General features: G+C 42.6%; 1 protein-coding gene across 2 annotated transcripts; it reads right to left on the reverse strand.

Moving 5' to 3' along the window:
* Positions 1-13634: 13634 nt before the first annotated feature.
* LOC122045338 (glucan endo-1,3-beta-glucosidase 11-like) lies at positions 13635-16776 on the reverse strand. Of its 2 annotated transcripts, XM_042605519.1 has the most exons (3): positions 16487-16775; positions 15342-16393; positions 13635-14282 (listed from the first exon to the last, which is right to left on the reverse strand). In XM_042605519.1, exons 1-3 carry the CDS (start codon positions 16557-16559, stop codon positions 14193-14195), a joined length of 1215 nt encoding a protein of 404 aa, XP_042461453.1. In that variant the 5' UTR covers positions 16560-16775; the 3' UTR covers positions 13635-14192. The 2 variants fall into 2 exon arrangements, with proteins under 2 accessions (XP_042461453.1, XP_042461452.1); XM_042605518.1 differs by lacking the exon at positions 13635-14282 and having other exon boundaries at positions 15163-16393; positions 16487-16776.
* Positions 16777-23317: the final 6541 nt, after the last annotated feature.

Consider the following 23317-nt stretch of genomic DNA (forward strand, 5'->3'; position numbering starts at 1 on the left):
GAAATTAATTTTTAAATTTAAAATTGAAATTTTGAAATTAATTTAAGTTTTGAAAATTTGAAATTAATTTAAGTTTTAAAATTAAAATTTTGAAATTAATTTTTAAATTTAAAATTGAAATTTTGAAATTAATTTAAGTTTTGAAATTTTGAAATTAATTTAAGTTTTAAAATTAAAATTTTGAAATTAATTTTTAAATTTAAAATTGAAATTTTGAAATTAATTTAAGTTTTTAAAATTAAAATTTTGAAATTAATTTAAGTTTTAAAATTGAAAATTTGAAATTAATTTAAGTTTTAAAATTAAAATTTTGAAATTAAGTTAAGTTTTAAAATTAAAATTTTGAAATTAATTTAAGTTTTTAAAATTTTGAAATTAATTTAAGTTTTAAAATTAAAATTTTTAAATTAATTTAAGTTTTAAAATTAAAATTTTGAAATTAATTTAAGTTTTTAAATTAAAATTTTGAAATTAATTTAAGTTTTAAAATTAAAATTTTGAAATTAATTTAAGTTTTTAAAATTAAAAATTTTGAAATTAATTTAAGTTTTAAAATTAAAATTTTGAAATTAATTTAAGTTTTAACATTTTGAAATTAATTTAAGTTTTAACATTTTGAAATTAATTTTTAAGTTTTATTCATCTCACCCGATCTATATTATCAATCAAGGAATCCTATGATTTTGTGAGATGAAATTAGTTTGATTACAGAGTTTTGTTTTAACTTGTGTTAGATTCAGACTTAGCTTTGGTTTCCACAAATAGGCATTCTTCGGATAAACTTCTAAGCTTGGTGAGTCACAAGGACATCATTAGAAGTAACCAATCTTTCGAGGTTTTCCGAATAGTCCTATCCACGGAACTTAGTACTAAATCTTGGTCTAACTGGTTAGGATTCGTTTAAGGGTAGCTTCGGTCAGTTCCACTTGGCCAAATGCACCAGATCGAAACCATATCTTTCTAGACATGCGATGCCCAAGTTTCCCTAACGTACTATCATCCAAAAAATTTCACCAATACCATGTTTCAAATTAAACTTGGTCTCTAATCCTAATTACCCTGCCGGGTTGGTTAGTTTGTTTGGGTTACCCTGTCGGGTAAGTTAGTTTTGGAGGTGCCAGCTATTCTGGAGTCTCCCCCTGAATTATTGGCCATTAATTTAAGTTTTAATTTTAGGCTTGTGTCGATTCTTTTTATAGTTATAATCAACTTGGTGATAATCTAAATTTTGTTGAGTTTTGAATTTTGATTTTAATTTAGATTTATTTTTTAGTTTTTGATCTGATTTATTCAAGTTTATATAATGTATTTTATCTTTAGGTATATAGAATTGATTAAGTCCTACTTGCGTGGTTAAGCACGCTTTCGGGACCCAAGCTTGTTTAGTTGCTTTGTGTTGGGTTAATAATGATTTAAAGGTTTTGTTTGAGTTTGACTTATATCCAAGTCCGGTTTTATTATAGCATGCCTTTTGGTTATTTAGAATTAAATCTAAATTTTTAGATCTTGTTGTGAATTTTTCCAACATTTCCTTTAACTTATTAAGTTCATTTTTAATGATAAGTTCTCCTCCTCAAGTGTTCGATCTTGAGTTGGATTCGAATTTTTAATTGTTCCTTGAGGTTTTGATTTTCCTCAAGAAGCGATTTATTTTATTTTCCAATTTAACTAATTTTTATTCAAACACGAGATAATTCTAAAGAATTTACGATTTAAGTTTAGGTATACCTCTTGAACCTTCGGAAACGAGTGCGGACTCGTGGCTCGATTCCGTCTTCCGATTCCTCTGATTCGTCTTCCGTTTCAACTTCGCGAGCCATCAGCATGAGATGACTTTGGTGCTTTGCCTTTCTCCCTCCGATTCGTCCGAGGAGGAATCGTCCCATGTTGCTTTGAGGGCTTTCTTCTTTGTTGACTTTGGTTTGTCAAGTTTCAATCTTGGGCATTCGTTCTTGTAGTGCCCCTTTTTACATCCAAACATGTGACATTTCTTGAGTCAGGTGGCGAACTGATTAAAGATCCTGTTTGAAGTTTCTCTTTCCTGGTGAACATTTTCCTTACCAGTTCACTAGTGTTCTTCGTCTTGAGTCTTGATCGGAATCTTCTTGATTCGGCTTGTTCTTCTTTTCTTTAGAGGAACACGCAAATAAAGCTACACCTTTCTCGACCCCGGCGTTAGTTTGCTCATGCGGTTCTAATTCACAAAAGAGTTCATCCAATTTTAATTTAGATAAATTTTTGAAATTTTGTAGGCATCTATGATTGATGCCCACAAATTGTTTCGCGGAAAAGCATTTAACGCATACCTGATTAAGTCTCGGTTCTCCATTTGGTGGCCTATCGCGTGGAGACCGTTGAGGATATCTTTGACCCTCACGTGGAGCTGACTTGCCGTTTCTCCTTCCTGCATTTTTATATTAAAAATTTTATTTAACAGCAAATCTCTTTTTGTTACCTTCGCGTCGCTTGTTCCTTCGTGCAGCTCGATCAGTTTATCCCAAAGCTCCTTAGCGTTTTGATGCGGTCCGACTCGGTTCAGTTCTTCTCGTGTTAGTCCGCAGTGTAGAGTATTGATGGCTTTGTTTTCAATTGATGCTTTTTCTTTATATCATTTGTCCAGTCTTCGTGGTCTACTATGTTCCCGGAGTTGTCTACTGGAATTTTGTAAGCCCTTGTGACGCTCATCCATTGGTCGTAGTCTGTCTTCATGTAGACCTCCATTCTTCTTTTCCAGTATGAAAAGTCATCCCGGGGGAGGACGTACTGTGCTGAAGCCTTCTTGTTGAGACATCTTATCCTGCACACACTAAATTAACTGGAAAAAATCCCAAGACTTCGTCTTGGATTAGCAGTGCGGGAGAAAATAGAAACTCTAAGTTGGTGTTGTACCAATTTAGATTTTAAATGCAACAAAAAAAATCTTCCAAAAAGATAATAATATCAGTTTGGAATTGTTAAAAAATGATTTCACCCCCTGTCTGATTGGTGGTTGCACCAAATCAGAGCGGTACCTGCTCTGATACCACTTGTAAGACCGTTAGATTCGATAGAGGGGGGGGGTGAATATCGATTCGAAAATCTCGAGTTAAAACGCAGCGGAAAAGTAAGGAAGTAAAGAAATGAACACGGTTGATTTTTACTTCGTTCGGAGCCTGTGACGACTCCTACTCGAAGGCCCGTACTCCTTGAGTACCTTCGTTGGGCAATTCACTAGCAATTCGGATAATTACAATTTACGTACAAATATTGCTAATGAAAAGAAAGAAAACAAAGCTAACCGACAAACAATGAATTAAAAGGAGAGCCGGAGTGGGTCGTCGGAGCTTTGTGAGCGTTGTTGGAGCGCAGAGCGCAGAGTGATTGGACTCGAGTTCTCAGACCGATGTGTTGAAGCTCCTGCCTGGGCTTCTTTATATGCGCCCGGCGCTGGATCCCTTCCGGCGCACGAGGTGACGTAACACTCCCAACCAGCATGCTCCAAGTGTCAACGTCGTCTGGATAAAATTTGCCTCGGCGCTGGATCCTTCCAGGGCCTTGGACCCAGCCTGACCCTCACCCCTACTTACAAAACAGTGTTAGTCCGAGGCAAATAAACCCTGCAGCACAGTTAGCACATTTTTACAGATACGCTAAGTAATAAAAATTAGCATCAAGAGTATGACTTAGATTCCGTCTTTCCGAGACCGGAATCTAGTCACGATCTCGACTTAGATATCCGAAATGGATCTAAGCCGGATCGACGCCTAATGTCCCCTTCCCGGGAACGCGTCCTCACAGTCACTCCCCTCTAGTGACTTACCTCACTTACCTGCCAGACGTCCGGTCAGCCCGTCGACCCGTCTGGACTTCTCGCCAAGCGTCCGGTCAGCCCGTCGACCCGCTTGGACTTCTCGCCAGCTATCCGGTCAGCCCGTCGACCTAGCTGGACTTCTCGCCAAGCGTCCAGTCAGCCCGTCGACCCGCTTGGACTTCTCGCCAGCTATCCGGTCAGCCCGTCGACCTAGCTGGACTTTTCCTGCACACTTGATCAAAGTGTCAGACAACAACACAACTAACTTAACCTATTTGTCATTCATCAAAACCTGGGTTAGACCGTTAGTGCTACCTGCACCAACACTTGTAAGGTCCTACCCATGGAGCTTCGAGTTTGGTGACGTCGTCGTTCGACTTTTTCTTCTTCCACACTAGAGCATCGACCTAGAAAGATCTCGGATCGCCCTTCGGTTGTAGTTCTACTTCATCCGCTGTCAGTACGCCATAAGCCGAACAACAACTTTGTCTCATGTCTCGTCGACCAAGTCTAGCTCCATTAATCTTTGCTCGTTGTTCTCCTCGTCATAGTGTTGAACTCGGTCGGATTAGTGCTTCACTGCCGTACACCAGATGGAATGGTGTCACGCCGATTGTCTCCTTTGGGGTCGTACGCATGGCCCACAGGATGTTTGAGAGTTCATCAACTCAACTGCCTCCTATGTGGTCGAGCCAAGCTCTCAGTCTTCTTAGTATCTCCTGATTGGCGACTTCCGCTTGACCGTTACTTTGGGGGTAGGCCATGGAGGTGAAGGTCTGTTGAATTCCGTAACCTTTGCACCATTCTTTGAGCTTCCGACCAGTGAATTGCCTTCCGTTATTTGTAACGAGTCGGTGGGGGATGCCGAATAAACACAAGATGTTTTGCCAGATGAATTTGATGACCATTTGCTCACTTATCTTTGCCAGCGGCTCGACCTCCACCTACTTTGAGAAGTAGTCCACAGTGATGTGCAGGAACCTCCACTGACCGGTCACCATGGGGAATGAACCTATGATGTCCATGCCCCATTGGTTGAACGGGCAAGACATCATGGATGCCTTCATCTCCTCAGTTGGTCATTGCTGGATGTTGTGATACCTTTGGCAAGACAGACAGGTGGACACTGTTCGAGCGACATCCTCTTGAAAAGTTGGCCAAAAATACCCGGTTAGGAGGATCTTTCGAGTTAGGGAACGACCTCCCGGATGACTTCCATAGGAGTCTTGGTGCACTTCCTGTAGAATGTACTCTGCGTCCTCCGGTCCAACGCACTTGAGTAAGGGCCTGTAAAAGGCTCTCTTATAAAGCTGATCCCCGATCAAGGTGAACCACCCGACCCTTTTATTTAATAGTCGCGCTGCTTCTTGGTCGGTCGGCATGATACCTGCTTGGAGGAAGTCAATTAGTGGCGATCTCCAGTCACTTGAGTAAACTACTCCCTCCATCCGGTTGATGTGTGCCACCAACAAGACCTGTTCAATCGGATGGTTGATCACGACTGGTGATAATAAACTAGTTAACTTAGCTAGCTCATCTACCACTTGATTGTCTGATCAGGGGATCTTTTGTATAGTGACCTCTTGAAAATTTGCCTTTAGCTTCTCGAAGGCTTATGCGTACAACTTGAGTCGGGAGCTGCTAATTTCGAACGTACCTGATAGTTGTTGGGCGGCCAACTGAGAATCTGAGTGAATGAGAACTTTTGTGGCTCCGACATGCCGTGCTGCCTATAAGCCGACTATCAAGGCTTCATACTCAACTTCGTTGTTGGTGGCCCAATAATCCAGCTGAACGAAAAGTTATATCCGGTATTATTGTGGTGAAATGAGTAGAATGCCGACCCCGCTGCCTTGTCGAGTGGACGAACCATCAACATATATTCTCCAAGTTACTGTCGGCTCAGCGTTCTGAACCTCTGTAGCAAAATCAACCAAGGCTTAAACTTTGATTGCCGTTCAGGGTTGATATTGGATATCAAACTTGCTCAATTTGGTTGTCCATTTGATCAGCCTCCCGGATGCCTCTAGGTTGAGGAGAAATCTTCCCAGGGTACTGTTGGTCATGACTACAATCGGGTGAGTAAGAAAATATGGACGAAGTCTACGAGCGGCAAGTACGAGAGCATAAACTAAATTTTCGAGACAAGTGTAGCGAGATTTAGCATCTTTTAATATATGGCTTAAGAAATACACATGTTACTGTTCATGGCCATTCTTCTTGACCAATGCTGATCCGACCGCATGCTCGATGGATGACAAATAGATCCAAAGAGTTTCTCCAGTGTTCAGCTTAGCTACTATAGGCAAGGAGTTAAGATACTCCTTGAGTTCTTCCAAAGCTCGATTGCACTCTACGTTCCATTGAAATCTGGTAGCTCGGCACAATACTTTGAAGAATGACATACTTTGATCGGACGTCTCAGAGATGAACCTTGAAAGTGCAGTGATTCACCCGGTCAATCGTTAAACCTCCCTCAAATTACGGGGCGGGGGTGTGTCTTGTAGGGATTTTACCTTACTTAGATTTGCCTCGATCCCCTGCTCAGTCACAATATACACGAGAAAATGACCGCTCCTCGCACCGGGCAAGCACTTGCTGGGATTCATTTTTATCCCATAGGCTCTCAAAGTTTGGCACATCTCCTCGACGTCTGCACAAAGGTCGACCACTCGGAGGGATTTTATTAGTATGTCATCGACATAGACCTCCATATTTTGGTCGATCTACCTACGAAACACTTTATTCATCAGCCTTTGGTAGGTTGCTCCGGTGTTATTCAGCCCGAACGGCATGACGCTGTAGCAATAGATTCCATCAGCTGTGATGAAACTGACATTTTCTTGATCTTCTTAGGCGAGTGGCACTTGGCGGTAGCCTTGGTATGCGTTCAGCATGCATATTAATTCGCAACCTGCTGTGGAGTCCACCATTTGGTCTATTCGAGGCAACGGATAGAAGTCCTTCGACCATGCCTTATTTAAGTCGTGGAAGTCGATGTAGACCTGCCATTTATTACTTGACTTAGAGACTAATACCACGTTAGCGAGCCAACTCGGGAATTGGACTTCCCGTATATGGCCGACCTCCAGTAATTTCTCTATCTTTGCTCGGATGATCAAATTTTGTTTCGGGCTGAAATCTCTCTTCTTTTGTTTAATCAAACGGGCATATGGTCAGACATGTAGCTTGTGCTGAGCCACACTCAGAGAAATGCGAGATAATTCGTGTGTCATCCAAGCAAACACGTCATAGTTTCGTTTGAGGCAGGCAACCAACTTTGCTTTTTTCTCTTGCTCTCTAGATCAGTGGCGATAAAGGTTGTCGCCTCCGATCGATTCGGATGGATCTGGACCTCCTCCTTCCCATCGTAGACCAGAGCAGGAGGCTTCTCCATGATAGCGCTTACCTCCAAGCGCAGTGTCTTCTGGGCAGCTCGCGCTTCCGTTCTAACCATCTCAACGTAGCAACGCCGAGCAACCAATTGATCACTTCTGACCTCACCCACCTTGTTCTCTACCGGGAACTTGATCTTCTGATAGAAAGTGAATACCACTGCTCGAAACTCATTCAGAGCCGGTCGGCCCATAATGACGTTGTAGGCTGACAGTGCATCCACCACGATGAAATTAGTCGTCCGTGTTCTTTTCAGCGGTTCTTCCTCGAGCAAGATGGCCAGGCATAGTTGTCCGATCGACAACACTTCGTTGTTGGTGAACCCGTAGAGTGAAGTCGTCATGGTAGTAAGTCGCATTGATCAATTTACAGCTGATCGAACAACTTCTTGAATATGATGTTTATCGAGCTTCCTATGTCAATAAAGGTGAGGTGAATAATATAATTAGCTATTACCACTTGGATAATTAGGGCATCGTCATGGGGGATCTCTATCCCCTCCAAATCCTTCGGGCTGAAACTAATATTAGGTCCTTCGACCTTCTCCTTGTTGCAGGCAACCGTGTGAACTTGAAGTCGTCGAGCACACAACTTTCTCGCCCGATTGGAATCATCGCCGGTCGGCCCCCCGACGATCATTCCTATCTCACCCGAGCAGCGTTTCTCCTATTTTCTTCCTCCCGAGCCGAGGATTGTCTTCGTTCGGCCTGCTCCCAAACAGGACTTGGATTGCTTCGTTGTTGAGACAGATTATGATGTGGTTCGACCTCTGTCCTTTCGCCTTCCCTTCGCCCAGTTGGTCGGCGCATTTATCTCCGATCGAGCGATGGTGTTTGATGATACTACCTTCTCGGGGCCGGGCTGCTAGCCAGGTAACAGTCCCGGGTATTATGAGTCACCGACTGATGGAAAGAGCAAAATATCAACGCCCATATTTTGCCCTTAGAGGTTTTTGGGCGCCCGGACCCAACGTGCCACACAACATGCATCCAAGGCTCGTGCTGTGATTGAGTTCCTCCCGATCGGGGCCCTTTAGGAGGTTGATGGTTTCTCGGTTGATGCCGCCACTAGTTCGGTGGGTACTTCTGTTTTTCTGGCCGCTTGAGCTTCTTCTACATTGATGAATTCATTGGCCCTTTTCTGTAGATGGCTAAATTCCTTTGGTGGCTTTCGGATGAGTGCCGGAAGAATTCTCCTTTAGCAAGTCCCTGAGTGAAAGCGTTTACCAATACGTTTGAGGAGACTGTCGGAATGTCCATCGCCACCTGATTGAAGCGTTGTATATATGCTCTTAAGACCTCTCACGACCCTTGCTTCAGTGAGAACAGATTCACATTCATCTTTTGGCGGCGATGACTGCTAGCAAAATGATGTAGGAAGCCCGCTTGGAAGTCTTTGAAGCTATGTATTGAGTCATTCGACAAATGTTTGAACCAGTGTTGCACTGATCCAGATAATGTGGTAAGGAAAACTCAGTATTTACCCCGTTTGAGTATTGGTGCAGCGTGGTTGCATTGTCAAATTTGGCCAAGTGGTCATCGGGGTCGGTCATCCCATTATACTCCCCAATCGTTAATGGGGTGTAATGCTTCGGCAGAGGGTCATTTAGAATCCCTTCTTAAAATTGTTGATTGACCTGTTCGAGCAAGTCGTCCTCCCCAGGCTTCCTTTTTCTTGTGCTTCGAACAGGTGTCTCATTAGAGGATAATCCCCAATCTTTGTCAGCCCGACCCATCTCTTCTGCAGGGGTCCAGAATGGCTCTTGAAGCAGGGGGACTGGTGCATGAGGTTCTTCCCCATAGGTGTCGATTGACCTCTTTCCATTCGGGTCCTGATTGGAAAGATGTTCCGTTCGATCTTCTCGTTCAACCCGACAACCATCTGCAGAAGCTGTAGGCTCCTGTACTCTCCGTTCGACCATCGCCTATTGTTGCTGTTGCTCCAATATCTTTGCCACTTGAGCCTATATTAATGTGTTGAGATCCTCTCATGTCATCGTCACTGTGGTGAGTCGTCCAACGTCTTCCATCTTCTTGCTCGGATGCAGGCTACGTTCTCATAGACAACGCCAAAATGATCCTGTCCGAGGGCACGAAGCTGGATAGCCAGGGAGGTGGCAGTTTCGCTGACTAGATGAAGACCTCGTTCTTTGTAAAACAAAACCAAAACCAAGAAAAGGGTCCCTAGCGTTGACCCTCTGACGCTTAAGTCAGAAACAGCAATAGGAGAGGAAATAGTAAGCACTCAGGATAAAGTTTTTTCATGCCTTTCATCATACCTGATATCCCCTTTTTATACCTTTTTGGGCGACCTTTCATATTCTCCTGTTTAATATTATTGATTACCGACGGAGGATGTCTTTATCTTGTCTTCTTCCCCATTTAATGATAGATAGAGTGTTTTATTTGATTTTCTCCTTCCTTTATTAATTATCCGTTATTTCCTCTCCTATCATTTTATCGATTCATTGTATATAATTTTAGACCATTGCGGCCGGCTAGAAGGGGGGTTGAATAGCTTGGTTACAACAGAGGAGGTTGTTAATCCAACGAAGATGTCACACTAGAATATACAAGTATTGTTAATCCTTCAGGCGAAGAAGCCTCTTACAGAAATGAAAGCGCAAAAAGAAAGAAGCTAATCTAGAGATTGAGCATATACAAGTATTGGAATTATAATTTCTGAGTTGATGAAAAGCTTCTAGACCAAGGCTGTATTTATAGTCTTGGTCCGGGCACCCCGAAAGAGTTCCGGGCGCCCTGCGTGGGATAAAACTTTATCCCCCAACGTTTAGATCACGATTGACCCGATCTGGTCAAAAAGTCAACTCCGGGCACTCGGAAGGGTTCCGGACGCCCCGACTAGGAAAGTCAACTTTGTTGACTTTTTTTAGCCCGAGTCTTCTGGTCCGGCTCCGTTCGCCTCAGACCGAGTCTCTCGCTCGCTTGGGTGATCTCTGCCATCCGGAATAGTGCTCACCCGAACCCAACTTCCGGTCTTCTCGAGCAGGCTTCTGCTCCGGCTTCTCGTCCCTTGGAATCGCCGCGTGCTTCCTTCTCGTCCGCCAGCATACTCATCCGCAGTCTTCATCCTTCGGTCGCACCCCGTGCCGACCTTCTCGCTAGCTGCGTCTCTTGCTCCTCGAGCAGTCTTCCGCTCCGACTTCTCGTCCGTTGAAACCACCGTACGCTTTCTTCTTGTCCGCTGGTGTACTGTTCTATAGTGCCTCGCCCCTTAGACGCACCGCATGTCGTCCTTCTCACTAGCTGCGTCTTCCGCTCGACTACCTGTGCTCCTGAGCTCCTGCACACTTAGACATAAGGTTAAAAACATACAGGACCTAACTTAACTTGTTGATCACACCAAAATAATCTTGGGGTTTCAACAATCTCCTCCTTTTTGATGTGAGCAACCCAAGTTAAGTTAGGGAAAATGGACATAAAAAATAAACTAACTAATTTTGTAATAAAGTGCAAAAAGATAGAAAATTTAAATTTTGGTTTACCTCCCTCTAGACTTATACTTTTCCTTTTCCCCCTTTGATCACATAAAAAATGGGATTCCGAAAAAATCTAAGGGTTAAATTTTTTTTCTAACTTTCCTAACAAAGATTCTAAGTTTAATAAATTCTAAGTTAGAGAATTTGCAATAATTTTTAGCAAAAAAATATTCTAAGTTAAAAAAAAACTTTAAGTAAGAGATTTTTTTTTTAAAAAAAAATTCTGACTTAAGATATTTTACAAAAATATTTTTGAAAATTTTTCTAAGTAAAGATTTACGCATAAATTTTTAATTTCAGAAAGACTTTTAACTTTTAAGTAAAAGTTTTATGCACAAAGAAATTTTCTAAAAAAAATTTGTAAAATTTTTAAAAAAATGTTTAAAAACTATTTAAAGCATTATTAAATTTCCACCTTAATGCTTTTATCAGAAAGTTAATTAAATATTTTTATTTCAATATTTTGACTTCCAGGTCGTGGCGAGACACTAGACCTTCTTGGTTATTGGAGCAACATAAAGCTAATTAATGTCTAATTTTAATGTCTTGTTTTCTCGCTGAAAACTTTAAATCTAATTAATTCAAGTTCAAGTCAAACAGGACTTTGGAACCCAATATAAGTTCCAACCTACTGGATTGACTAGGAATTTCTTAAGGACATTTTTCTTTGAAATATTTCTAATTTGTCCCTTATGATATCGAAAATACCAATTTAAATTGTTGTATTTTCTAAAATATGTTTTATTTGAACATGCATGATTTTTAGACTATCTATTTACATTTTCAAATTATTATTTTCTGATTTTAATTTTTCATTTTCTAATTTTGATTTGTCTAAATCTTCTAGAGGGCAAGATTTAGCTAGTATTACTTTTAAATTTTTGTTTTCTTTTTCAAATTTGCAGCAATCTTTTGTTAATGATTTAACGAATTTAAAGAGTTTATCGGGAGGAAGAGATCGTACCTAACTTATCTTGTCGATCTCGTTGTCCGTGTCTCCCCCTAAAATGCTACTATCTTCCGACGTGGCTCCCCCTTCATCGATGCTCTCGATGCTCATTTCCGAAGAGCTTGACTCGAAGTCGTCGTCTTGATGACTCGCCATTAATGCGAGCTCGGAGAACGCCTCGACTTCCGATTCGGACAACGTATCGTCCCACGTTGCCTTTAGGACCTTGCACTTTTGGATAGACTTTTTACCTTTATCCTTGTCCTTGTTCTTTAGCTTGGGGCAGTTGTCCTTGACGTTCCCTTCTTCGTCGCAGTGGTAGTAGCGGATCATCCTTTTTTTTTTACCCTGCGGATGGTTAGAGGTTCTAGATTTACAAAGTTTCTTAAACCGTCTTACCATCATTACCATTTCCTCGTTGTCAAGAGAAGACTCCGGCTCAGGTTCGTCTCTCGATGCTTTGAGGGCGACGTTGTTCTTGGGCTCCTTCGTACCTGTACATCTTGATTCGTGCACTTCAAATGTAGAAAAAAATTCTTCTAATGTAATTTTTTCTAAGTCTTTTGAAATATAAAAGGCATCTACTAGTGATGCCCATTTTGAATTTCTAGGAAATGAATTTAGTGCGTACCTTAGCGAATCTCAGTTACTTACCGTCTCTCCGAGATTTGAAAGTCCGGTGATAATTTCCTTTATCCTTGAGTGCAGATGCGCAACTGTCTCGTCTTCCCCAAGTCGCAGGCTGGTGAGCTGGTTGCGGAGTAAATCCCGTTTTGCGAGCTTTGCTTTGGACGTTCCTTCATGCAGTTCAAGGAACTTCTCCCAAAGTTCCTTTGCGGAGTCGTAGTTGTCGATCCAGTTGACTTCTTGTGGCGGAAGAACAGTTAGTAGATGGTACTCTGCTTTGCCGTTTGCCACACAGTCATCCTGCTCCTTCTTCGTCCAATGGTATTTCTCCTTACCTTCTGGTGCTGTAAAACCGAACTCCATAATTAACATTAAATCAAAATCGGTTTTAAAGAATATCTGCATTCGGTTTTTCCGGCTAGCGAATTCTCCTTCGAACTTTGGTGGGTAAATGCTTGGTCCGGCCATTATCTTGTTGTTTCGTTCGGCGGTTAGTCCTCCTGAAGTGCCTTGGCTCTGATACCACTTGTTAGACCGTTGCGGTCAGCTAGAAGGGGGGTTGAATAGTTTGGTTACGACCGGGGAGGTTGTTAATCCAAGGAAAATGTCGCACTAGAATATCTCCTTCAGACAGAGAAGCCTCTTACAGCAATGAAAGCGCAAAAAGAAAGAAGCTAATCTAGAGATTGAGAATACAAGTATTGGAATTACAATTTCTGAGTTGATGAAAAGCTTCTGGACCAATGCTGTATTTATAGCCTTGGTCGGGGCACCCTGAAGGGATTCCGGGCGGCCCGACTGGGAAAGTCAAAGATGTTGACTTTTTTCAGCCCGGGGCTTCTGCTCCGGCTCCGTTCGCCTCAAACCGAGTTTTCCGCTCGCTTGGGTGATCTCTGTCATCCGGAATAGGGCTCACCCGAACCCAACTTCCGGTCTTCTCGAGCAGGCTTCCGCTCCAGCTTCTCGTCCTTCGGAATCGCTGCGTGCTTCCTTCTCATCCACCAGTGTACTCATCCGCAGTCTTCGTCCCTCGGTTGCACCCCCGTGCTGACCTTCTCGCTAGCTGCATCTCTTCCTCCTCGAGTAGTCTTTCGCTCCGGCTTCTCGTCCCTCGGAACCACCGCATGCTTTCTTCTAGTTTGTCGGTGTACTCTTCCGCAGCGCCTCGTCCCTCGGAAGCACCACGTGTCGTCCTTCTTACTAGCTGCGTCTTCTGCTCGACTACCTGTACTCCTAAGCTCCTACACACTTAGACATAAGGTTAAAAACACACAGGACCTAACTTAACTTGTTGATCACACCAAAATAACCTTGGGGTTCCAACATATAATGCCAACGCCCTTCTCCGAGCCGGACAGGTGCTCTGCTCGACTCGGGCTCTCGGCCCGTTTATCTTGTTTTCTTGCCGACCGGGTTAACTGTACTCACTTACTCAGATGATCGATCAGACAAGGGAACCTCCAATTGACAGATGATCCGCTTCCCCTCCGGATGTAGCTGAGCCTCGCTTAAGTCCTGATGTTGATCGCCTTGACTTTGACTTACACTGTGATAATTGACTCGTGTCATGTAGGTTCTTATCACCGCATCATATTCATTTAATTATTTAATGAAATGAGAGATAAAAAGGCATCAAGCCATTTAATTAAAATTTTAAAACTTATGAAACACAATCTATATTAATTCTTAATCATCAAATAAATTTACAAGCTCAGCTTATGCTTACATCAGTCCAAATTGTATGGATCTAAAGACTATTCAGCTGTTGGGCATTTAAGGAATCCAATATAATCCTTGACTGAATTGCCATGCAAAGAATACAAGGAACTTGCCTAGTGCTCTATAAATAGTATAAAGTGAAGAAAAAAAAAACAGAGGATAAAATGGCATGGTGCATTCATGGAACAGTCTGTCTAAATCAGAGCCTTTTCTCACTCTGCTTTGCTGACCAAAGCTTGGATTATTGTCCAAGAGAATAACAACAGTATCAAGGTCCTGCAGCCAAATTTCGTGCTCATTTCCTGTGAGCATCGTCATAATATTGTTAGTGATCGAGATGGCAATGGAATGCATTACTTGGTCAAAATTGGAGCAAAGTTGAGTAAAATTTATGGGGGCAAAAAGTAAAAGGAGATCCCAAATTAAGAGAAACATCACATAGACATTCTTTTTTTGAAAAAAAAAATCAAATGAATGCTCATTTATTATAAAAATATCTCTTGATTCAATACAATAGGATAAATTTAAAATTTAGAATTTAGGATTTAACAACTATATAATAACTCATACCACTATTTTAAAATAATTTTGATTAATTTAAAATAATTTTAACAAAATTAGATAATTTTTACCAAATTGATAAATAAAATTTTGATATAACCATCTTTAAATATTCTAAATTTTAAATATTAAATATTAAATTTATTAGCAGCTATTACTAAATAACTTTCATATGTAAATACTAAACACTAAATCTTAAATTCATCCGAAATAAATTATAATAATTATTAGATAGTATTTATAATAGTTATTAGTACCCAAAACAAACAGCTGAAGGATTTTTTTTCCACTTTTTATTGACATGATTTATAATGCAATTATAATTAGATCATGATCATGATTCAATCATAATTTATTATGATCCTATCCTAAGTTTATTTTCTCATTTTGATCATAGTTTAGATTGAGATGGACGGTTAGAAATCATCCGAATATTATCGACGGTAGACGGATGATTGGATTGCCAAGTGCCAAGTGGGGAGGCCTTCGGACTACCTCTGGTTGTCTATCTCTATCTAAATTATAATTTAAATGAAAAAATAAATCTAAAAAAAAATCATAATCAATTACAAAAAAAAATAAAAAAAAATCCGACCAGAATTATATTATAAATCATCTTTTATCTGACAAAACAAAAAAAAAAAAACCAGTCTCGTACAAACAAGACTTTCGATGAATTATTTGAGGTGTCCTTTTTATTTATTTATTTTATTTGTTTTTTTTTTTGAATTTTCCATTGAAAAGTAACAACGAAGCAAATATTTTGGGAAAGGAAACCGAGAGGAAGCAGAATGAATTACCCTTGTCGTAGCAGAGGAGGTGAGAGCGATGGAGGCAGTCGTGGAAGAGGATGAAGGCAGCGCCGCCAGGCCGAGGTTGTAGGCCATGGTGCCGTCGGGGTGGAAGAGGCCGTAGTTCCTCTCCGACGTCGGCCCGGGCTTCAAGTCCTCGTTGAACAGCGCGAACAGGTAGACCTCGAGCCTCCGGTCGGGCACCAGTGGCGTCCCCTCGTTCGCCATCTGCCGCACCAGCAGGTTCCTGTTGTACACCCGCGCGTTCTCCGCGCTCGCCCCGGCCTCGTCGGCGTCGCCCTTCGACGGCCACCCCGTCTCCGACACTCGCACCTCCACTCCGCCGTACCCCAACCGCGCGAGCGCGAAGATCGCCGCGTCCACCTGCGCGTACAGCATGTTGTCGTAGCGCAGCCGAGTGTGGGGGTCCTCCATCCCTGCGTTGGGGTTTAACAGCGCGTAATCCAGCGGAATTCCCGACGGGTCGTCCTTGTAGGCGAAGTACGGGTAGGTGTTGACCCAGAAGGGCGCCCCCGTGGCCGCCAGGAACTGCAGGAACGCCGCCATCGCGCCGGCCAGCTCCCCCTTGAACGCCCCGCACGACGGAGGGTACGAGCTCTCCAGCACCGCCAGGGAGTTGGCGCTGGAGACATGGACACGCGTCTCGAGTCCGAGCCGGACGAGCGCGGCGCGGATGCTGGCCATGGCGGGGGCGAGGTCGGCCATCAGCGTCGTGTCGCCGCTGGTGAACACCTCGTTCCCGACCGCGATGCCGGTGATCATGGTGGCCGGCAAGTAGGGCTGCACGTTGGTGGCCACCCATTGCAGGGCCAGCTGGGGGTCCGTCAGCCGCCGAACCTCCTCGTCGGGCACTGTGACGATGAGGTCGATGCCGGTGTCGGCGAAGGCCGCGAGGACCTGCGGATTCGCGTCGTAGATCCTCGCGCTGCTCGCCTTCAGCCACGTCAACAGCGTCAAAACTTGCTCCGGAGTCGGTAGATCGTTGGCAACTTGACCGTAGTTAACGCCGAGCGTGGAGCCGAGCCGGAAGAAGCCAAAATCTACCATTACGATCGACAAACAACAGAAAACAGAGTCGTGTCCTGTTTTTCCATCAAAACAAAACGTAGAAAAAGTATCGACAATTAACGAACCTGAGGAGAAAACGCTCATCATCATGGCAACCATCCACACCATCCTTGTTTTGAACAACATCGATCTACTCATTGTTCTTCAGTTCGCCAACGATGAAGAATTTATACGCCCTTCCCTGCACGTCCGTAGTGCTTGTCACTGTAATGCACTGATCACACTTCTTTCGGGTGACCTGGAAACAACAGGGCTGTTCACTTTATAGTTTAGACCGAGGAAATAGGAGAGCTGTAGCCTGAGGTTTTCTTTCACATTCTGAACGTTTTAGAGCTTGAATTCCAACATGTCTGCTACGGGCCTTTCTCGCCTTAGCAAAAGCAATTCAGATATATTTATAATCAAGCTGCAGCTCCATTTTCCCAATGGTCTTGCTTTTAGGTGATATGCTACTCAAATCGCAAAGAAGAAAACAAATATATCGAGTCTGAGTAAGCTTCTCTGTCACTGCTGTGTAAAAGTTTGTGTTTGACCCCCAATTGATTTACTTAATGTTTGTGCTATCTCCTTTTCTGTCGGGGATAGCATATATCCATGTTAATGGTGGCTTGATGATAGAATTGTGGGCAATCATGCATGATCTTGGTAGAATAATCTATTAGGGTTAGCCTTCTCTCTAAATATGGTCCATCAATGGTGTTAGATTGGTGCAAATAATGGATCCGCATCAACTGAGTATGTATACATACTGTATTTGGTGGAACGAGCTAGTGCCAAGTTAATCATTTAGCAGCCGAAAGGTTCATGACAACGTGGTCTTTGTTGCTTTTGTATTATGATGTATACTGTCGCCTTTAGAGGCGTTATTACAATCTAATTGAGTCATATAGTTCTTTGATAGTATTATCATGAGTCTTAATGTGTATATGGCATGTCTGTCTTCTTTTTCTTTAAGAAAGGTAAATTGTTTATATATGAGAGCTTGCATATTCGTCGCCCACAAAACGGAAAGCATAGTCTATATCTTAAGGAAGATCCTCTCAATGTTGGATACATCTCCCTAACACTGACATCGATTACGAGTTCACCAAAGTAAAAAAGTGTTAGAATTTTAGTGGATCTAGAATGAGAAAATAAGAATATAAGAGAAACTTTATAAGAAATTATGAGGATCGGAGAGAGACTCTATGAAGAAGAATGTTTATTGCTTATTGATCATAAATTATCATTATATAATATTCCTATTTATACACTTAGATTTATGCTTCCACATTTTTTTACAATTAATACATCACAAAATAATTCTCTTGTCATAAAGAGTTTCACTAAATGTAGTAAGATAATTGAATTTTACTTAGTTCATGAAGAGTCACATAAAGTCAAATTGATTTTGACAACTTCATTACATGGTTAATGAAATCAAGTTATTTTCAGTATTGTTCTTGCATAGTTGAAGAAAAATTATCTTTGAAATAAGTTTACATGCCAACATTTACCCCGCTTAAACTTATTTTTCCTTAAACTCCCAACAAATTCCTTAGGTATTAAAAAACTTCCGCCTTTAATGACTTTGTAAATGTATCAACTACTTGATCACTTAATTTCACATGGAGCAATTATTTTTCTTGACTTAAATATACTTCCTTATGAAATGAAAGTGAGTATTGACATTGATCCTGTCCGAGCGCTGAGTCGATGGACGCTGGGGATGTGGCACGCTCTGTTGTCTCCGACTGGTGGTGTAGATCTCCGGCGAACCTGCAAAGAAGCCGAGCCGGGAGGGGTTTCCCGGCGACGGCCCTCCGACGCTCAAGTCAGGCAACGAGAGAAGCAGCGTAACTGTGGCTACAGTAAGGATTTTCGCATACCTTCGTCGACGTCTGGGGGTCCTTATATAGGACCCCGGGGAGGCGCGGGCACGCTTGATGCGGACACGCTTCTCGATGCGTGCACGCTTCCCCATGTTGGTGCAACCTTAGGTCAAGGTTGAATTGGATGACCCGACTCGAGTTGACCTGACTCGAGGTATATTTTGATGTTTGACAAGAATAGAGAAGTTGTATTTTGATGTTTGACAAGAATAGGAACTTAGGGGATTGTGGGTGCAACCTTTGGTCAAGGTTGATCTGGTTGACCCGACTTGAGTTGACCTGATTCGGGAAAAGTCCAAGTATGGAGACTTGGCACGGAAAAGTCCAAGCAGGGAGCTTGGCACGGGAAAAGTCCAAGTATGGAGACTTGGCACGGAAAAGTCCAAGCAGGGAGCTTGGTGTTAGGATCCTTCGTACGGCTAGAGAGGGGGGTGTGAATAGCCAACCCCAAATCTCTCTGTGTTTCTTCCTACAATTCGTTAGTGCAGCGGAAAATACAAAGAAACGAAAGAGAAGAAAACCAAACCTTAACACGAGGATGTAACGAGGTTCGGAGATTAGGGCTCCTACTCCTCGGCGTGTCCGTAAGGTGGACGAGTCCAGTCAATCCGTCGGTGGATGAGTCCCCGGAGAACCGGCTAATACAATATACTCCTTGTGGGTGGAGAAACCTCGCCACAAACGTTTGCAACAGCAAAGCAAACAAAGAGTACAAGAACAAAGAGTAAGCAAGAAATACAATAAGAATACACAAGCACTATACCAATCTTGCTTTCTCGTCGACTGGAGTCCAGCAGCTTTAAAAACTCTAACAGCAGCAATTGTTCCAATCGGAAGCTCACGCGAAGCTTTGGACGAGCTCAACAAAACTCAAGCACAAAGAGACTTAGCAACAGGAAGGAGGAAGAAGAGTTGTCCCACGAAGATGCCTCGATCCTTTTATACGCGAAGAAGACAATGAAAACTAGCCATGCGCTAGAACCTCGATCGGCCCGCATCGATCGGAGGAAGTGGATCGTCACCGATCGGCCCAGGACCGATCAGAGGTGCCTGGACCGGTCAGGCAACGAAGCGCTTTCTCCCGAACTCCGCTATCGTGCTTTGATCGGTCGTGGGGACCGATCAGGCCGATCGGCCCTGCGCCGATCGGGCCCCAGAGCGCCCAACTCTGTGTGGAATCTGATCGGTCCTCGGACCGATCCCACCTCGGCCCCGATCGGTCCCGGGACCGATCAGCTCCATCGATCGGTCCCCGCATCGATCGGTAAGCCCACGTAACCATGATCGCTTGTTGTTATCCGATCGGTCACTGCACCGATCGGATACCCAATCAGACATCGATCGGTGCATCGATCCAGAGCTTGGTTTTTGCCCAAACCAAGTCCCAAGTCTCCCAAGCCAACATCCGGTCAACCTTGACCTGTTGGTATATCATGCTTAGCATCCGGTCACTCCCTTGACCTGCTAAGACTCTCCACCAAGTGTCCGGTCAATCCCTTTGACCTACTTGGACTTTTCCACACCAGATGTCCGATCATCCCTGATCCATCTGGATTTTCTTCTTCGTGCCAAGTATCCGATCACTCCCTTGACCTACTTGGACTTTTCAACACCAGAAGTCCGATCATCCCTGATCCATCTGGATTTTCCAACACCAGAAGTCCGATCATCCCTGATCCATCTGGATTTTCCCTTGCCTGGTTTCACTCACCAGGACTTTCCAACTGCCTAACATCCCAGTTAGGACTTTCCCACTGCCTGGCTTCACTCACCAGGACTTTCCACACTGCCTAACATCCCAGTTAGGACTTTCCCACTGCCTGGCTTCACTCACCAGGACTTTCCACACTGCCTAACATCCCAGTTAGGACTTTCCCACTGCCTGGCTCCACTCACCAGGACTTTCCACACTACCTAACATCCCAGTTAGGACTTTCCCACGTGCCAAGCTCCCTGCTTGGACTTTTCCAGTGCCAAGTCTCCATACTTGGACTTTTCCAGTGCCAAGTCTCCATACTTGGACTTTTCCGTTGCCAAGTCTCCATACTTGGACTTTTTCCGAATCAGGTCAACCAGGTCAACCTTGACCTACGGTTGCACCTACAATCCCCCAAACATCTATTCTTGTCTCACATCAAGAATAGAACTCTCTCACGAGTGTCAAACATCAACATGCAACTCAACTAGGTCAACCTTGACCTAAAGTTGCATCAACAATCTTCCCAAGTCAAACATCAAAATACAACTCGAGTCAAGTCAACTCGAGTCGGGTCAACCTTGACCTAAGGTTGCACCAACAATCTCCCCCTTTTTGATGTTTGACAAAATCATAATCAAGTTAGGTTAACCCGATAACCTAACTTAGGTTTTCCAACCATCTTCCAATGTCCAATGTTCTTTCCTTGAACATTCTCTGGACATTCTCCCCTTAGGTTAACCCGATAACCTAACTTGGGTTCTCCAATAATTCTCCCCCTTTTTGACACACATCAAAAGGTATTCCAATGTTCTTCCTCGAACATTCCTTGACATTCTTCCCCTAGCTTAGGTTAACCCGATAACCTAGCTTGGGTTCTACAATAATTCTCCAATGAGCACTCTCCCCTTTTTGACACACATCAAAAAGAAAAGGAGGATATCAGGGTCAAGAGTTTCTTCCTAATGAAAGTCCCATACCTTTCATTGAAACTCTTAATTTCCCCCTTGATACTAAACTCAACAACCAACTTAGTGATAATTCCATATCACTCAAGTCTTTAGGAGTAAAAACTCCCCCTAAAAGTCAACTCCCCTTGACAATTAGGTAAAAACTCCCCCTAAAGGTCAACTCCCCCTTGACCATTGCACCAACAATGTCTTGGAGAGTTTCAAACCTTTAGAAATCCACAAAACCCAACTTCCATGAAATTTCAGACCAACTGAAAATCGAACCGCACGACCGATCGGTCCTCGCATCGATCGAATCTGGATCGGTCCCCGCACCGATCCACGCTCATCGATCGCATCGATCGTCACCGATCGGTCACCGACCGATCGAACTTCCGGATCGGTCCGTGACCGATCCATACTCGAATCGAGATTTGATTTCCTTCCGAAATTCGAAACTCCTAATAAATTCCAGAAAATTCCAAAATCGTAAAATTTTGAGGATACACCTCATACCATATACTATCACGGAAAAGTAATTTTCTATGAAAATAGTTTCCATTTTCAATCTTGATACAAAGTTCAAAAACTTTGAAATAGTTCAAGTTTAACTCAACTTTGTATCACAATGTTCAATGATGAATGCTATCACTAGGAAAGCTTCATCAAGGTTTTTCAAAACAATTTTGAAATGATTTCAAACCCTTTAATTTGGGACCACAATCTTAGGGCTAGATGTACATGACTTGTACACAAGCGTTCCCTATGATCCCCATTTCTTGAATTAGGCTCATCTAGGTACAAGGACTATGCACCTTGATCCTAACTCATGATCCTAATATCTCACACACATCTAAGGTGTATCAAACCACATTCAAGTCAATTTGATGTGAGATATGGGTTTAGGTATCTTAGACTGAGGTCTCATGCATTTTCTAAACACAACTTTGATCTCAATATCAAAATGTGTTTTTCATCCTTAAATCAATTCAATTGATTATTAATGCAAGAGATGATGACATGGCATAAAATGGTATCATAAATGAAAACATGTGCCAATGTCATGATGTCATGGCATAAAGTTTGAAACTTAAATAAACATGACATAAAAACTAGCCTAAGCATGATCATGACATTTCAAATGATAATAAAATAAATATGATGTCATGGCATGGCATATGACAACCAATCATGGGAAGTTAGCACAAATAAAATACCTAAATTCCCTATCTAAGTATCCTTAGCCTTAGCTAACTTAGAATCTAACCCTAGATTGCCCATATATCCCTAAGAGACAACCAAAATCCCAATTATGGTATTTCTCTAGGTTTTCTTAAATTGTGCCAAATGAGATTAAAATCGATATTTTTCAAATATGGCACAATTTACTCTTTAAGGAGTAAATAATAATCCTTTTTCAATTTCAAGGGTTATCAAGACCTTGAAAATGCTCATTGAGTGTCAATTTCCTCAAAGTTGGGTTAACTACCCTTCTAATTGGAGTTGACACTCTCTAACCCATCTATGGGATAGAGAAGATGCTCCTAGGAACCCAATACCTATTAGAGCTCATTGGGTTCACTAAATATTCACTAGGGATAACTTCCCTAGCAACCCTCCTAATGACCCTCTTAGGCTTTGAAGCCTTGGTCATTTGGGTCTCATCAAGGTCAACTATAGGGGTGACTCCCCTTGTAACCTTGGTAATGGTCTTCCTAGCCCTAGGTTTTGTTCCATAATCAAATGGAACATTGTGGTAAGTGGGCTTGACCATTTGGGACTTAGGTTTGTGACCCAAACCTTTCTTGTCCTTGGACTTGGGTTTTTGACTCTTAAACCCTAGAGATGACTTCTCCATGTTTTTAAGAGCCTTTTCCAAAGTATCAAGTCTTGACCTCAAGACTTGATTCTCCTTCTCTAATACCTCAATTTTTGATTTGTCATTTTTCTTTGAGGCATTCCTAGGCATGTGTCTAGTTGATTTGGGATTCCTACCTAGGTTCTCCTTAACCTTAGATGAGGTAATTCTAGGGTTGACTTTCCTAGTGTTATCCTTATCTAGGCTCACATGTTTGGCACCTAAGCATGTGTATCGATTTCTAATGTTATCATGCTTATCATTATTGACTAGTGCAATAAAATTTCTAGCATGCATCTTACTAGTATTGCACGAATGAGACTTAAATGATACCTTAGGGTTTGCCTTAGCTCCCCCTATAGAAGTGCTCGGTCTCTTGCCCTTGTGAGGTTGCCTCCCCCTCGGACAATGACTCCGATAATGTCCCCTTCGCTTGCATTGGAAGCACACCACGTGCTCCTTGCCTTTGCGTATCGGAACTCCGGCTTCCTTGACCTTTGGCGCCGGTGGAGTCTTTCTTA

Source organism: Zingiber officinale, chromosome 2B (assembly GCF_018446385.1).
Source record: "Zingiber officinale cultivar Zhangliang chromosome 2B, Zo_v1.1, whole genome shotgun sequence".
Classification (NCBI taxonomy): Eukaryota; Viridiplantae; Streptophyta; class Magnoliopsida; order Zingiberales; family Zingiberaceae; genus Zingiber; species Zingiber officinale.